This window comes from Lepidochelys kempii, chromosome 20, assembly GCF_965140285.1.
Source record: "Lepidochelys kempii isolate rLepKem1 chromosome 20, rLepKem1.hap1, whole genome shotgun sequence".
Classification (NCBI taxonomy): domain Eukaryota; kingdom Metazoa; phylum Chordata; order Testudines; family Cheloniidae; genus Lepidochelys; species Lepidochelys kempii.
In genome coordinates, this window is record NC_136399.1 from 2,086,281 (window position 1) to 2,100,660 (window position 14,380).

The following is a 14,380-nucleotide window of genomic DNA, read 5'->3' on the forward strand; positions in this document are numbered from 1 at the left end:
CGTGGGGTAGGGCAGTCGCGCTGGGCCCAGCCGCAGGCCCCCTTCGACGGCCAAGGCAGGGCAGGCCCCGTGGGCAGGGAGAGGGGCAGTGGCTGCCCTGTTAACAGGGGGAACTCACTGCGGCAGGACAGAGCCTGGTGCCCTCTCGCTGCCAGCCCCTCCCTGACACCGGCAGGCCCCAGAGACCAGTAGTAGGTTGGATGCATTTATTTGGAAGGTAACATCGTGCAGTCCGGCCCCCGCTGCGTGACACAGGAGGTGCAGCCGCCGGCACCTTTGTGCTCTGCCCCCCAGCCAGAGGGGAGCGGGCGGCCCCAGGGCCAGGCCCAGCCTCTGGGGAAAGGAGGGGGCTGGGAGCCTGCGGCGGGTGAAGCCAGCAGTCACCTGACGGTAGCAGGGCCCCTCACTGCTGGGGGATCTTGGCAGCTTCGGCTTTGATGAGGGCAATCAGGTCCTGGTTGATGAGGAAGACGAAGCGCAGGCTGGCGATCTGCAGGGGAGAGGGAGGTCAGCACGGGCAGGGCCCGGGCAAGGCCCAGCAGAGCTCCTGGCAGCCTGGGCAGCTCTGGAGTTGGGGGAGCCCCCGCAGTGCCGCCACCACCAGGGGCTCCCCTGGGGCACCCAGTCAGGGGGCGTCTGAGCCCGGGGGAGCAGGATCCATCCTCCCCACAGGGCTAGCGGCAGGAAGGCCGATCCCCCGCCCACGCAGCAGGCCCGGGTGCTCACCTCCACCACCGAGTTGTTGTTGAGCTTCCACTTGCTGCCCCCCAGCACGGGGCGCCCGTCCACGTAGATGGGCCGCCGGCCCTCATTGGCGATGAAGAAATCCCCGTTGTTCTTCAGCTTGATGACGCCTGCAAGGCGCAGCGGGGTGGGGGGGGCGGTGAGGGGGCGCAGAGACCTACCGCCTGCCTTGGGGACCCCACCCACAGCCCAGCTACCAGGCAGGGCGTCGCCAGTGTCCAGCCCCACAGGGAGAGCACAGGCCTGAGCCCCACACCCAGGGACTGGAGCACTGGGCAGCGCCCCATTGCAGGTACCAGGTGCCCCCTCGCCCCACACCCCAGCAGTGCCACCCTGGAGCCGTGTGGGAGCCCCGCCCCCGATGCTCACAGCCCTGCCCCTCCATGGACAGATCTATGAGGCCCACCCTGGCTGACAACAGCTCTGCCCCCGATGGGTGTGTCGGCCCTGCCCCCCTACCTTGCTTGCGGGAGATTTTCCAGGCAGGGCCCTCCAGCGCCAAGTCCACGTCAATCTGATTGTCCTTCGTGGCTCTGCCCAGCGTGATCTGGGGGGCGAGGGCTGTTAGCCAGGTGCTGCCCCCCCCCACCTGCGTGCTCCCCCAGGGTGGGCAGGGACCAGGTGGCTCTAAGCATCAGCCAGCCCTGCCCTGCAGTGAGCCCCCTCTGCTCCGCCCACTAGGGCGCAGCCCCTCCCTGTGTGCCCAGCAGCAGGCTCGGAGCCTGTACCATGGCCACCCCGGGGCCATGCTGCAGAGTGACTCCTGCATCTCGGGGCCTTTAGCCGGGCTGATCCGGGGAGCTGGCCCACGAGGACTCACCTCTCGGGAGCGCATGAGGTAACGCACCATCCTCCCCCGGAGCACGGCCAGTGTCTGGTTGTCAAAGTCCGGGGAGCTCATTCCTGGACGAGGGAGGAGAGAGTTCAGACAGACTCACCTCCCACCGTGGGTCACCCGGAGAACCGCCCCCACCTCCACCCATGGGTCACCCGGAGAACCGCCCCCACCTCCCGCCGTGGGTCACCCGGAGAACCGCCCCCACCTTCCCCCCCGGGACACCCGGAGAACCGCCCCCACCTTCCCCCCCGGGACACCCGGAGAACCGCCCCCACCTTCCCCCCCGGGACACCGGGAGAACCGCCCCCACCTTCCCCGACGGCTCTTGGGTGGAAAGACCCCCCACCCCGGGTCTCAGCCAGGCACAGACTGATCCTGAGCATCACGGTTCCCAGGAGCCCCAGGCAACCCTGCAGCGTGGATGTCCGCTCACTGCCCTGGGGGACGCTGGGACTTTGTCCCACCCAGCCCCGCCCCCATGGCCCGGAGGCCGAGGGCCCCTCGGCCAGCTCAGCGCTCTGAGCCAGGCCAGCAGAGCCCCCGTGGCTCTCACCCGTGATGCTGTCCACCAGCACCTGCCACTTGTGCAGCTCCTGCTCCAGCTGCCGGATCTCCCGCTTCTGGCGCCTGTCGGCCACGGCCAGTTCTGCAAGGAGGGAAGTGCAGGGGGCAGCTCGGGCCGGCACAGGGGTGACGGGGCCCTGGGGAGAACGGGCTGGCTCGGGGGAGGGGATATGCAGCCTCTCCCCTCCGGGGGGCGCTGGCTCCCATCTGGCCTGAGGGCAGGGGTCTGGCTGGCTCAGGGGGGTGAGGAATGGGGCCTTTCCCCTCTAGGGAATGGGGCACGGAGTCTTTCCCCTCTAGGGGGCACCGGCTCTGATCTGGCCCCAGGGCAGGGACTGGCTGGCTCAGGAGGTGAGAATGGGGTACAGGGTCTTTCCCCTCTAGGGCGCGCCGACCCAGTGTCAGGGCAGAAGGGCTGTCAGGCCCAGGGGCAGCAGCGGCCGGCTGGATGGGGCTGTGGCGACGGGTCCGAGGCACAGCGCTAACCGAACCCGCAAGGGGCTGGGGCGCCCCTCAGCTCCCCCACCCGGCGCCCCAGGGGCGGGGAGCGGAGCGAAGGTCCCGTCAGACTCACCGTGCTCCAGCACTTCGTCCCGCACATCCCTGCAGGGAAGGGACAGGGGAGGAGTCAGGTAGCTGCCCTCACACGCACGCCCACGGGATGCCTGGTAGGCTGGATCCCTAACACGCGCTCTCGGGGCCTGATGCAGCCCCAGCGCAGGCCCTCTGGAGCCACCTGCCACCATGTCTGCCCCCCAGGGCGCCAAGGGCAGCCAGGCCTGCTGGGCACTGGGCCCTCGCACACTGGGGCACGGGCGAAGCTACAGCCAGCCAGCGAGCTGGTGCTTGGTGCTGCAGAGCTGGGCTCCAGGGGGCAGGCAGCTCCAGCTAGTGGCTGCAGCAGCTTGGGCTGGGGAGCAGCAAGAAGGTAATCAGACCGAGGGGCTCCAGGCAGCCCAGGGGATATGGCCTGTGGCATGAGCTGCATGTGATGCCAGCCCCTGTGCACTGGTGGGAAGGACCCCCCGCCCAGCCCCCACATTCCCCGCAGACGCTCACTTCAGCTTGCTGTCGTCAATCACGTCCTCCGCGTCCGAGAAGTTCAGCACCTGGTCCCCCTTGGGAAGCGGCTGCACTGAACGGAAGCACAGGGCGGGGGGAGGGGTTAGCACAGTCCCTGCATCAGCACAAGCCCCCCGCGCTCTCGGGGCCCAGCCTGGTGACTTGGGCCCCAGTTCCAGGCTCTCGCGCCGGGCCCAGCCGCAGGGCAAGGGCGGGCGGTGGGGCGGGCGGGCCGCACCTGTCTGGTCGTCCAGGAGGTGGTACTGCTTCATCAGCTGCCAGTGGGCCTGCAGGGCCTTGGCCGTGCGCGAAGGGTGCAGCGCCTCGGGGTGTTCGTGCAGCAGGCCCTGGAAGGTCTCCAGCGTGGGCTGGCTGGTCTGCGGAAGGACAGACGGGTCACTGCGGCTTCCAGAACCCACCCCTAGGGGGCAGGACAGCCCCGGGCTCCCGGCAGTGGGAGCCTGGGGACATGCGTCTGCATGGATCACAGTGCCAGCTCCCACGACTCGGCCCAGGGCTACCACTCAGGGGGCTCCGCTGGGCAGGGCTGAGGGAACCTGCTGGGCTCTCCTGGGCCAGAGTACGTGAGGGGCCATGGGGCAGGGGGCATGGCCTGGCGACTCTCCCAGGCTTTCCTGTGGCATCGGCCCCCTGGGATTTCTGTGCCAGCAGCACCGTTGGGCAATTGGGGTGTCTGTGCCACGGGGAAGGAGCCAGGAACCACAGCACATGCGCCGGGGGCCCCGGGCCAGGCCAGTGCAGCTCCCACACAGCAGGACTCCCTGGGGGGCACGGGAACCGTTTGGCTGCAGGGCACTTTGGTGAAGGACACCCGGCAGGACGGTCTGCGGAGATGGCCCTTCCTCCCCTGGGCAGAGGGAGCGGAGCGCCTTCCAGGTCCAGACTCTCGCCCCCGCTGGCAGGGAGGGGACTCTGCCGTTTCCCCAGGAGCACGAGTCGCTGGCTGCCCGGGCTGTACCAATCCCACCTGGCTCAGCCTCCAGGTGTCACCGCGTCCTGCACACAGAGGGGGCCTGAGTGAGCCTTACCGATCCCACCTTGCTCAGCAGCTGCTCCTCGGCTTTGCTGAACAGCACCTTGCTCTGGATGGCAGTGATGGCTTCGGGGTGCAGCTGTCGCATGGCCTGACAGGCCAGCCTGGGGAGGGAACAGTGACCACGTCAGCTACCAACTCAGATTTCACGGCTCTGACGCCAAGCAGAGGGCAGGGCTCTGCCCCTCGGACTCACTGCTCCCCAGAGCCACAGCTGGGGGGATGGGAGACTCCTCACACCACCCCAGCCACCCCTCTGGGCGAGTGACCAGCAGCAGGAAACCAGCCATGCTTGGAGCAGCGGCCCCACGGGTGGCCTGCCCCTGGCTGAGTCCGCGCCTGGTGGCCTGGCACTCACTTGGAGATGAGCGGGTCGTAGAGCAGCGCGTGCCACCTCTCCTGGATCTCCCGCAGCGTAAAGCGGCAGCTGAACTTGACGCCCAGGTGGACCGAGGTCAGGTCGTTGGTCTGCAGGGGCCCGAAGAGAGGCCAGACTTAGGGCTGGGTCCCCGCACCCACAGCGCGGCCACAGGGGCCCTGACGGCCACGCCACCGGGATGCCCGTCGCCGCTCAAACAGCCATCATGGGCAACGCTTCCCAGCCTCCGGCCCCTGGGGCGCGACTGAACCGGCGCGAGGACGGAGCCGAGGGCTCTGGGAGGCCGAGGGCGTTTGGGATGCAGCGTGTAATCAGCCAGGGCTGGAGTTTAGGACACCGGGACTAGCACCCCCAGGTCTCGGTACAAGGTGCCATGGCAGGTGGCCAGACCTTGACAGAACAGTCTCCCCCAGAGCCACGGGCCCCGCCCCAGAAGCTCTGCTGACTTCCCACTCCCTGCTGGGACGTTTCCCAGGCAGGTGCCAGCCTGGCCTGGCCCTGCTGAGCAGGATGGCAGCATTACCTGGAGCACAGCATTGATGAGCAGCAGGTCATCCGCAGGCTTCCAGCGGCCCAAGTCCTTCGTCACCTGCAGGGGCTGTTTGCTTTTCTTCATCCGCTTGGGGAGGCTGGAGTTTGGGACCGGGCTCGGGGTGACGGGTGCAGAGACGGATTTGGATACCTGCACGAGCCAGGAAAGGAGCTCAGAGAGTCCTTGAGCCTGGCCAGCGGGGCCCACTGCTGGAGGCCATGACGGGCGGATGGGGGCTGCCCTTCACAGCCCCCCCACCCAACCTAGTCAGCCCTCGTCCGGGGGGCAGGACACGCCCAGGGAAGGTGGATGTCCGAGCGCCAATGACACTTCGCGCTTACCCGTCCAAGCCCAGCCAGCAGGGCCGGAGCCAGGAAGCGAACTGGCTGCAGGCAGCGAATGAAACTGCCTGGCTCTGGCTCGCCGTCCACCAGCAAGAGGAACCAGGCCCCACAGGAGAGAATTAACCGAGGCTCTGCCCAGCGAGTCACAGCCCGGCAGGAAAGCTGCTGACTGCCACAGTGACGGTGTCCCTTCGGCATGGTTGCTGAGGGGCTCTGTGGCTCCCAAGTTCTGTCCCAAGCTGGCTGCGGGAGCCTCCTGCCCTCTGCCCTTTCAAGTCCTGGCATGGGGAGGTCTCTGCGCTGAGCCAGGCCTGTGTGTTCTTCCCTCAGGGAGCTGCAGGATCTACTGGCCGACAGCTCTCTCTGTTCCCCTCCCCCTCAGGGATAAAGCCACCCAAGCTCTCCATGCTCAGGCTTCAGGGCTGATCTCCAGCTGGAGGTTAGGAAAAACCCCCTCCCCACAGCATAGTGTCTCCTCCCCAGCACACCCAGCCTTAGGCACGGTCAGAGACAGAGGGACCTCCTCCAGACCAGACAGGGCACCAGGCCCCGCAGGGCGCTGCCCACTCTCTTTTCCCCCTCACCTTCTTCTTCTCACTGGAGGAGGGCTCGCTGCCCGAGCAGCGGCCTGGCTCCACCCCACTGGGCCCCTTGGCCCGGCTGGACGACTTGGCGAGGCTGCTCTCTACCAGCTCATCATCAAACTTCTTCCTCTTGATGAACCTAGTGGGTCAAACACAGGCCCCAGGTGAGGCCCCTCCACCCACGTGCAGGCCCCCGCTGCACACCTGGCTACCTGGAGCCAGCTCTCCACCCCCCAAACAGCAGCAAGATGGGTGTGGGGCGCCCTCTGGTGGCTCCGAGTCCAACCATCACTGCAGCTCAGGGTTGCGGTTGGTGAGCCGGGCTCCAGGCCTGATGCTCCTGTTGAGTTAGCAGCACCTGGTTCATCACAGGACATCAAGAAGCCCCACGTCCCAACTTCCCATCCCCCTCTCTGGGACTGCACTGGCCTGATCCATCCTTACCGCTAGGGAGGGTCCCTCCACGATGCAGGGAACCCCAACCCCTCCTCATTGCCCTTGGCCCTTCCTGGGTACCTGGAGGAGCTCCGCCGTTTGGGGATAGAGCCCGAGACCTGTGACGAGCTCCTTTTCTGTCCTGCCAGCGACTCCTCGTCTTCAGAGCGGCTCGCCGTACCTGACGCCATCAGTCCGGAGTCCAGCACGTCTGCACCAGGACAGAGGAGACAGAGCCACACCCCTCCACATCAAAGAGATCAGATGCCAGGCATCACACTGGGCTCAGCCAGAGAACCTGCGCTCCCTTGCACCAGCCTGCCCAATGCCAGGAAGCAGGTGGCTGTGGGCAAACCTTACATGTGATATGTCAGAAAGCCCTAGAGACCCCATAATGCAAACCTCCCCACAACTCCAGAGAGGGAGACCCCACATCAGGACTGCAGCGCATGGATCTGATACAGAGATCACGTCTCACTCCACTTCAAATGCAGCCAACTCTGCGGAGGAACGTGGTGCAGGATAACAGCTCACAGGAACACTGAGGGGTGGAACTACCAAGGGGGGAAGGGGCTCCCGGGATGGCCCAGGGGGGCGCGTAGGAGCGCGGTGAGCAGAGAGGGGAAGGCAGACGGGACCGACCAAGGGGCTGCGTCACCCTGAGCCCCGACACGCCGCCCCGGCCGCCCCCACAGAGCCGGCGGGGCGCAGAGACCCCCGCGCGGGGCGGGGCTGCAATGGAGACCCCCCAAGCGACAGACCCCTCCCCCCAGGCCCAGCCGCTGCCCCGGGGAGTCGCGAGCCATCACCCTGTTCACAGGTAGGGAAACTGAGGCACGAGGAGACACTGCGCTCACCCACCCTCCCCCGATCGCGCATGACGTCAGCAGCACAGCTGGGGCGGGACGCAGGCCTCCTGGGGGGAGGGGTCTATCCCTTGGGGGGTCTCCACAGCAGCCCCATCCTCCCCCAGACATTGATCACGCGCATGCGCGCTGGGCCGCTCAGTCTGGCTGCCCGCGCCCTCCACCGGCCGCGCATGCGCAATCAGCCCGGCCAGGCGCGGAGGTTTCCCCACCCCCCAGGCGGGACGCGGCGGCCCCGCGGCCTCACCATTCCCCGGTGCGGCGGCTCCGCGGCGGCGTCCGTCGAGCACGAGCCCCCATCCACAGCGGATGATCACTTCCGGAAGAGCTCGGTCACTTCCGGGAGCCTAAGCGGAAGAGAGAGATTGCTTCCGGTTCAAACGGCGTGACCCTGCCTGTGGGCGCCGCCATCGCGCTCTGGCAGTTGAATGGGCGGCGCCATCTTGGTGACGGGAGCGACCATGGCCTGTCCTGCGCCCGGGACTTGGCTACCGGAGGGGCTGGACCAGAGAATGCCCCCCCGCCCCGCTCCTGGCCCCAGCTCGGCGGACAGGCCGCCACAGGGCACCATGGCAGCGGGGCGCCCCGTTGCCATGGCAGCGCACGTGGTGATGCGCCGAAGCTCGTCGCCATAGCACCGGGGCACCCAATCCCGGCGGCCCGGCTCCCGTTGCCATGGCAACCTCAGCATCCCCCTGCCCCCCACCCCGCCCACCCCACCGGGGGCTTGGATGGCGCCCGTCAGCCAACCTGCACAAGCCCCCGGTGTGGGCCCGGCCGGGGGCCGCTGCAGGGACAGGCCCTGCCCTGGCCCTACTGGGAGACCCGACGCCCCCCGAGGACCCAGGAGTCCTGAGGCCCAGTGGCCTCTCCCAGGCCTGCGCCCAGCTCCCCAGGCCTGCGGCCGCGCTCCTGGGGCACCTTAACCCCCGTGGGGGCAGCTCTGGGGCCTGGGGTGCCCAGTTCCCACCCCCCGGCCGCGCTCCTGGGGCACCTTAACCCCCGTGGGGGCAGCTCTGGGGCCTGGGGCGCCCAGCTCCCACCCCCCGGCCGCGCTCCTGGGGCACCTTAACCCCGTGGGGGCAGCTCTGGGGCCTGGGGCGCCCAGCTCCCACCCCCCGGCCACGCTCCTGGGGCACCTTAACCCCGTGGGGGCAGCTCTGGGGCCTGGGGCGCCCAGCTCCCACCCCCCGGCCATGCTCCTGGGGCACCTTAACCCCCGTGGGGGCAGCTCTGGGGCCTGGGGCGCCCAGCTCCCACCCCCCGGCCGCGCTCCTGGGGCACCTTAACCCCCGTGGGGGCAGCTCTGGGGCCTGGGGCGCCCAGCTCCCACCCCCCGGCCGTGCTCCTGGGGCACCTTAACCCCCGTGGGGGCAGCTCTGGGGCCTGGGGCGCCCAGCTCCCACCCCCCGGCCGCGCTCCTGGGGCATCTTAACCCCCGTGGGGGCAGCTCTGGGGCCTGGGGCGCCCAGCTCCCACCCCCCGGCCACGCTCCTGGGGCACCTTAACCCCGTGGGGGCAGCTCTGGGGCCTGGGGCGCCCAGCTCCCACCCCCCGGCCATGCTCCTGGGGCACCTTAACCCCCGTGGGGGCAGCTCTGGGGCCTGGGGCGCCCAGCTCCCACCCCCCGGCCGCGCTCCTGGGGCACCTTAACCCCCGTGGGGGCAGCTCTGGGGCCTGGGGCGCCCAGCTCCCACCCCCCGGCCGTGCTCCTGGGGCACCTTAACCCCCGTGGGGGCAGCTCTGGGGCCTGGGGCGCCCAGCTCCCACCCCCCGGCCGCGCTCCTGGGGCACCTTAACCCCGTGGGGGCAGCTCTGGGGCCTGGGGCGCCCAGCTCCCACCCCCCGGCCATGCTCCTGGGGCACCTTAACCCCCGTGGGGGCAGCTCTGGGGCCTGGGGCGCCCAGCTCCCACCCCCCGGCCGCGCTCCTGGGGCACCTTAACCCCCGTGGGGGCAGCTCTGGGGCCTGGGGCGCCCAGTTCCCACCCCCGGCCGCGCTCCTGGGGCACCTTAACCCCGTGGGGGCAGCTCTGGGGCCTGGGGCGCCCAGCTCCCACCCCCCGGCCGCGCTCCTGGGGCATCTTAACCCCCGTGGGGGCAGCTCTGGGGCCTGGGGCGCCCAGTTCCCACCCCCCGGCCATGCTCCTGGGGCACCTTGACCCCGTGGGGGCAGCTCTGGGGCCTGGGGCGCCCAGCTCCCACCCCCCGGCCATGCTCCTGGGGCACCTTAACCCCCGTGGGGGCAGCTCTGGGGCCTGGGGCGCCCAGCTCCCACCCCCCGGCCGCGCTCCTGGGGCATCTTAACCCCCGTGGGGGCAGCTCTGGGGCCTGGGGCGCCCAGTTCCCACCCCCCGGCCGTGCTCCTGGGGCACCTTAACCCCGTGGGGGCAGCTCTGGGGCCTGGGGCGCCCAGTTCCCACCCCCCGGCCGTGCTCCTGGGGCACCTTAACCCCGTGGGGGCAGCTCTGGGGCCTGGGGCGCCCAGCTCCCACCCCCCGGCCGCGCTCCTGGGGCACCTTAACCCCCGTGGGGGCAGCTCTGGGGCCTGGGGCGCCCAGTTCCCACCCCCCGGCCGCGCTCCTGGGGCACCTTAACCCCCGTGGGGGCAGCTCTAGGGCCTGGGGCGCCCAGTTCCCACCCCCCGGCCGCGCTCCTGGGGCACCTTAACCCCCGTGGGGGCAGCTCTGGGGCCTGGGGCGCCCAGTTCCCACCCCCGGCCGCGCTCCTGGGGCATCTTAACCCCCGTGGGGGCAGCTCTGGGGCCTGGGGTGCCCAGTTCCCACCCCCTGGCCGTGCTCCTGGGGCACCTTAACCCCCATGGGGGCAGCTCTGGGGCCTGGGGCACCCAGTTCCCACCCCCTGGCCGTGCTCCTGGGGCACCTTAACCCCCGTGGGGGCAGCTCTGGGGCTGCGAGCCAGGAGGTTACGGTGATCTCGGGGGCCGGAGTAGAACTGCTTGAGGACCTGCCTGGCCCTACACTTCGATGATCCGACACCCCCCCCAGCTCCCCTGATTAGGATGACGAGCCTCCTTGCCAGCCCAGAGTCTCCCCCCTCTTTCCTGCCCCCTATCTTACCTGCCGCTGAACACCCCAATCCTCAGTGTGAAACACAAGGGCCAGGGCGCAGCGCTAACTGCAACCCGGGCCGGCTCCAGCCCCTCTCCCAGCCGCTAATGGGCTCTGCAGTGACCAGGGCTCCATTAGAGCCGTTTAAGAGCTTTTTAATGTCTGGGCGGATGCTGAATAATTGAGGCGAAGCCCCAGCCCTGGCACAGCCAGTTAGTGTGCAGGGAGATTGCGTAGCAGCTGCGATTCCTTCTGCACGGCGTCTCGGACACACCGATGGAGCCGAGCTGCAGAGCACAGGCAGCCCCGAGAGTCTCTGTGCAGCGCTTCTGCCGCCTCCTGGACATGGCTTCCAGCCTCCACCAAGGGTAAGAGGTGTGCCAGGGGGGCTGGGGAGCCGTGACCACCTCCATGAGTGACTCAAGCGATAAGGGACAGCCCATTGGAGCTGCATGGAACCAAGGGCTCTGTGCATCCCATAATATGCCCCCTTTTATGCTATACGCCTGGCCCCACCAAAACGCAGCCATCTCTGGGGAGGAGGGAGCATGCTGGAGAGACAGGAAGGGGCAGGCAGGATCCCCAGGAGTCCGGAGCAGGCAGGAGTGGAGCTGGCTTGACCCGTCCTCCCCTCCCCTCCGCTCTTTAGCTGAGTGAACTGAGCCCCAGGTTCAGAGGCAGCCTGGGTCATTGGGGACCAAGTGCCCCCGGGTGAGATGAGCCTGGCAGGTCTTGGAACAGGGGTCGGCGTCCGCATCACCCAAAGCACCAGCTGTGAACTGGAGCCCTGTGCTGGCAGCCCCAGCTGAGTGACATGGAGACCACCCCTCACTCTACCCTAGCCCAAGCCCGCAGGGCAGGGCAAAGGACAGCGTGGGGGGGGGGGGCTTCTCTGGCAGATAGAGCTCTCCAGCCCCATTGCAGTCCCACCCCCTGTTGCCTGCAGGCGAGGCTCTCATGGTGGGGGGGCTGGTTGGGGTGAAGTGGACTGGCATGGCCACCCTGCAGGCTCCTCAGGCCATGGGACGAGCAGCATCAGGGTGAGCTCCCCCACCCGGGCCATAAAGGGTTAATAATGCCTGTGGGGTGGGGTGCGGGGCAGGTGCAGGTGCACTGAGAGCAACCTGGAGGCACCTGCCTGAGGGGCAGCGCTCTGGGCCAGCTAAGGGCCCAGCCCTGTGTGCAGGGCCCAGCGGTGCTGTGCGCAGGGACCCTGCTGTGTCCTTGATACCAACCCCTGGTGCCCCCTCCCCGGTCACCCCATTGCACCCCCAGGTCTGGGGGGCAGGGAACCCCCGCCCAGTCCTTACCCCCTCGTGCCCATCCCCCAGGCCGGCCCTGACAGCCCTGGAGCGGGCACTGCTCTCCACCATGGCAGTTTTTCACACCTACTCCGGCTGCCGGGGCTCACTGAGGAAAGTGGATCTCAAAACGCTGATCAACCGGGAGCTGCCGCAGTTCGTGCAGGTGAGCGCCAGCGGCAGGGGGTGGCACCGAGGGGCACCCAGCCTGTTGCAGGAATGGGTGGGGGGGATTGGCTGGGAGCAGCTGATGGAGCTGGCTTCCCAGCGCCCAGGCTGGGACCCTGGGCTGAGACTGTCCCAGAGGCAGCCTAACAGCCCTGTTGGCCTTTCCGCTGGAGAAGTGTGCCCCATTCCCTGCCCCCCAAGTCGGCCAGGCCCTTGGGCCAGCACCCCCTAGAGGGGAAAGGCCTGGGGCCCATAAACTGCCTTTCCCTGAGCTGCAGGAGATCCGCGACCCCGAGATCTTGGAGCGGCTCTTCAGGGACCTGGACACCAACGGCGACCTCCAGATCGACTTCCAGGAATACGCCACGCTGGTCGCCATGCTGACCGCGGCCTGCCACACATTCTTCATCCAGAAGAAGGCCGAGTAGAGGGGTGAGGGGGGTCTGTGTCACTGCACTCTATATGATTTTATGAAAATATGCTAGTGAGTGTGAATATAATGTAACTGGAATATGCTTCATGCAAAAGGTCTCTTGTAAGGTATCATCCCAAAGCTTATCATCTACTGAGTGTGGTCATCCTATTTGTATAAATGTATCCCTCTTTGTGACGCAGTGGGGGAGTTTCTTGTTTTTCCTTAAAGAAAAGGAAGACTTGTTGCACCTTAGAGACTAACCAATTTATTTGAGCATGAGCTTTTGTGAGCTACAGCTCACTTCATCGGATACATAAAGTGGAAAATGCAGTGCTAAGGGCCACCTTGATTATCATACACATTGTAAGGAGAGTGATCACTTTAGATAAGCTATTACCAGCAGGAGAGTAGGGTGGGGGGAGAGAAAACCTTTTGTAGTGATAAACACCCATTTTTTCATGGTCTGTGTGTATAAAAACATCCTCACTGCATTTTCCACTTTATGCATCCGATGAAGTGAGCTGTAGCTCACAAAAGCTTATGCTCAAATAAATTGGTTAGTCTCGAAGGTGCCACAAGTCCTCCTTTTCTTTTTGCGAATACAGACTAACACGCTGTTACTCTGAAACTTGTTTTTCCATGTTTCCTATGGGGGATTTTCTTAGTTTTCCTATGGTTTGCATGCAGAGGGGGTGGGACTCAGTTTCCCTAGGTGCTACGGGTTTAACGAGGTGAGGGGAGAGGGAGTTTGTCACAGAGGATCTGCGAGGGAACTTGGGACCCCAGTGACTGGCGACCCGGAGGCCCAGCTCAGGAGTCCCTGCCGGGTCTGGCCAGTGGGAGGACAATGGGCTGTAAAGAGAGGAGAGGGGGCCCAGGCGACCCTGTTTACCTGGAGAGAAGACAGTGGACAGAGGTGAGCTTGGGGCTGGTGCTTTCAGATGCCCAGCTGGGAAGCAGGGGGGCTCTGGGCTGGAAGGAGGGAGCAGGCAGAGCCCACCTGGGTGCAGGGGAGACTGGGATGTGCTGTGCTGAGGGAGGCCAGGCCTGAGGCCCGGAGAGTTTCCTGGGCTGGGTTCAATGCTCAATAAACCTTCTTATTTTATGCTGGCTGAGAGTTGCTCTGGTCTAGAGAACAGGGTTGCATCATCCCCTTCGGGGGGGGGGGAGGCCCCTGGGGTCCAGAGTGAGGTGACTCCCTGAGGGGGCCCACGGCGAGAAACAGGTGTGCTAAGGCTCTGAGAGGTGCGGCTCCAGGAGGTGGAGGGGCTTAACCCCGAGAGAGTGTGGCCCCCCGGGGAGAAGGGCTGTCACACTGAAAGGGGCACCCCACATGGACCGCACGGGGCCGAGTGGGCACAACCTGTGAGTCTGTGACACTCTTCAGAGTAGCAGCTGTGTTGTCCTCCTTTTCTTTTTACGGATACAGGCTTTGGGGCACCTTAGAAACTAACCAATTTATTTGAGCATGAGCTTTTTGCATCCGATGAAGTGAGCTGTAGCTCACGAAAGCTCATGCTCAAATAAATTGGTTAGTCTCTAAGGTGCCACAAGTCCTCCTGTTCTTGTGACACTCTTGTATCTGAGACTGGAAATATGAAATATAACCCTGAGGACCTATTGTAATTATGCAAACTGTGGGCCATTAATGGTGGTTTGGAATCTTGATGGCTCCCATCAACCAGGACAATTGACTGTACATGGCTGTTTACTTGTAAGTCTTCCTGCTTACCTGTGGGCTGGCAAGCGGGTACCGAGTCTTGCAGTGACGTGTGATCATGTCACCTGACCTGGAATCCATCTTTAACCTGGTGCTTTTCCACTGAGAAGGAGAGGTGGGGACCCAAAGAGGGACAAAGGATTCCCGCCTTGTGCCAAAGTTATATAAGGGGCTGGAACAGAACAAAGGGGGCTGCCGTCCTGAGAAATCCCCTAGCTACAACCTGAGCTGGAACAAGGGGAAAGGATTGGGCCCAGACGAGGAAGGCATCCAGTCTGTGAAAAACTTATTGAAACATCTCTGA

At 66.1% G+C, this 14,380-nt stretch overlaps 2 protein-coding genes across 4 annotated transcripts; one reads left to right on the forward strand and one right to left on the reverse strand.

Moving 5' to 3' along the window:
* Window positions 1-192: 192 nt before the first annotated feature.
* MCRS1 (microspherule protein 1) lies at window positions 193-7,749 on the reverse strand. Of its 3 annotated transcripts, XM_073318270.2 has the most exons (14): window positions 7,650-7,749; window positions 6,618-6,747; window positions 6,102-6,240; window positions 5,165-5,323; window positions 4,621-4,730; window positions 4,258-4,366; window positions 3,447-3,585; window positions 3,206-3,281; window positions 2,721-2,749; window positions 2,136-2,228; window positions 1,565-1,647; window positions 1,204-1,291; window positions 727-854; window positions 193-490 (listed from the first exon to the last, which is right to left on the reverse strand). In XM_073318270.2, exons 2-14 carry the CDS (start codon window positions 6,725-6,727, stop codon window positions 404-406), a joined length of 1,350 nt encoding a protein of 449 aa, XP_073174371.1. In that variant the 5' UTR covers window positions 6,728-6,747; window positions 7,650-7,749; the 3' UTR covers window positions 193-403. The 3 variants fall into 3 exon arrangements, with proteins under 3 accessions (XP_073174371.1, XP_073174370.1, XP_073174372.1); XM_073318269.2 differs by having other exon boundaries at window positions 3,206-3,585; XM_073318271.2 differs by lacking the exons at window positions 4,621-4,730; window positions 6,102-6,240; window positions 6,618-6,747; window positions 7,650-7,749 and having other exon boundaries at window positions 5,165-5,290.
* A 1,014-nt stretch (window positions 7,750-8,763) lies between these two features.
* Window positions 8,764-12,617, forward strand: LOC140900662 (protein S100-B). The gene is made up of 3 exons (XM_073318272.2): window positions 8,764-10,840; window positions 11,804-11,939; window positions 12,220-12,617. The coding sequence occupies exons 1-3, from the start codon at window positions 10,749-10,751 to the stop codon at window positions 12,367-12,369; spliced, it is 378 nt and encodes a 125-aa protein (XP_073174373.1). The 5' UTR covers window positions 8,764-10,748; the 3' UTR covers window positions 12,370-12,617.
* The last annotated feature ends 1,763 nt before the right edge of the window (window positions 12,618-14,380 follow it).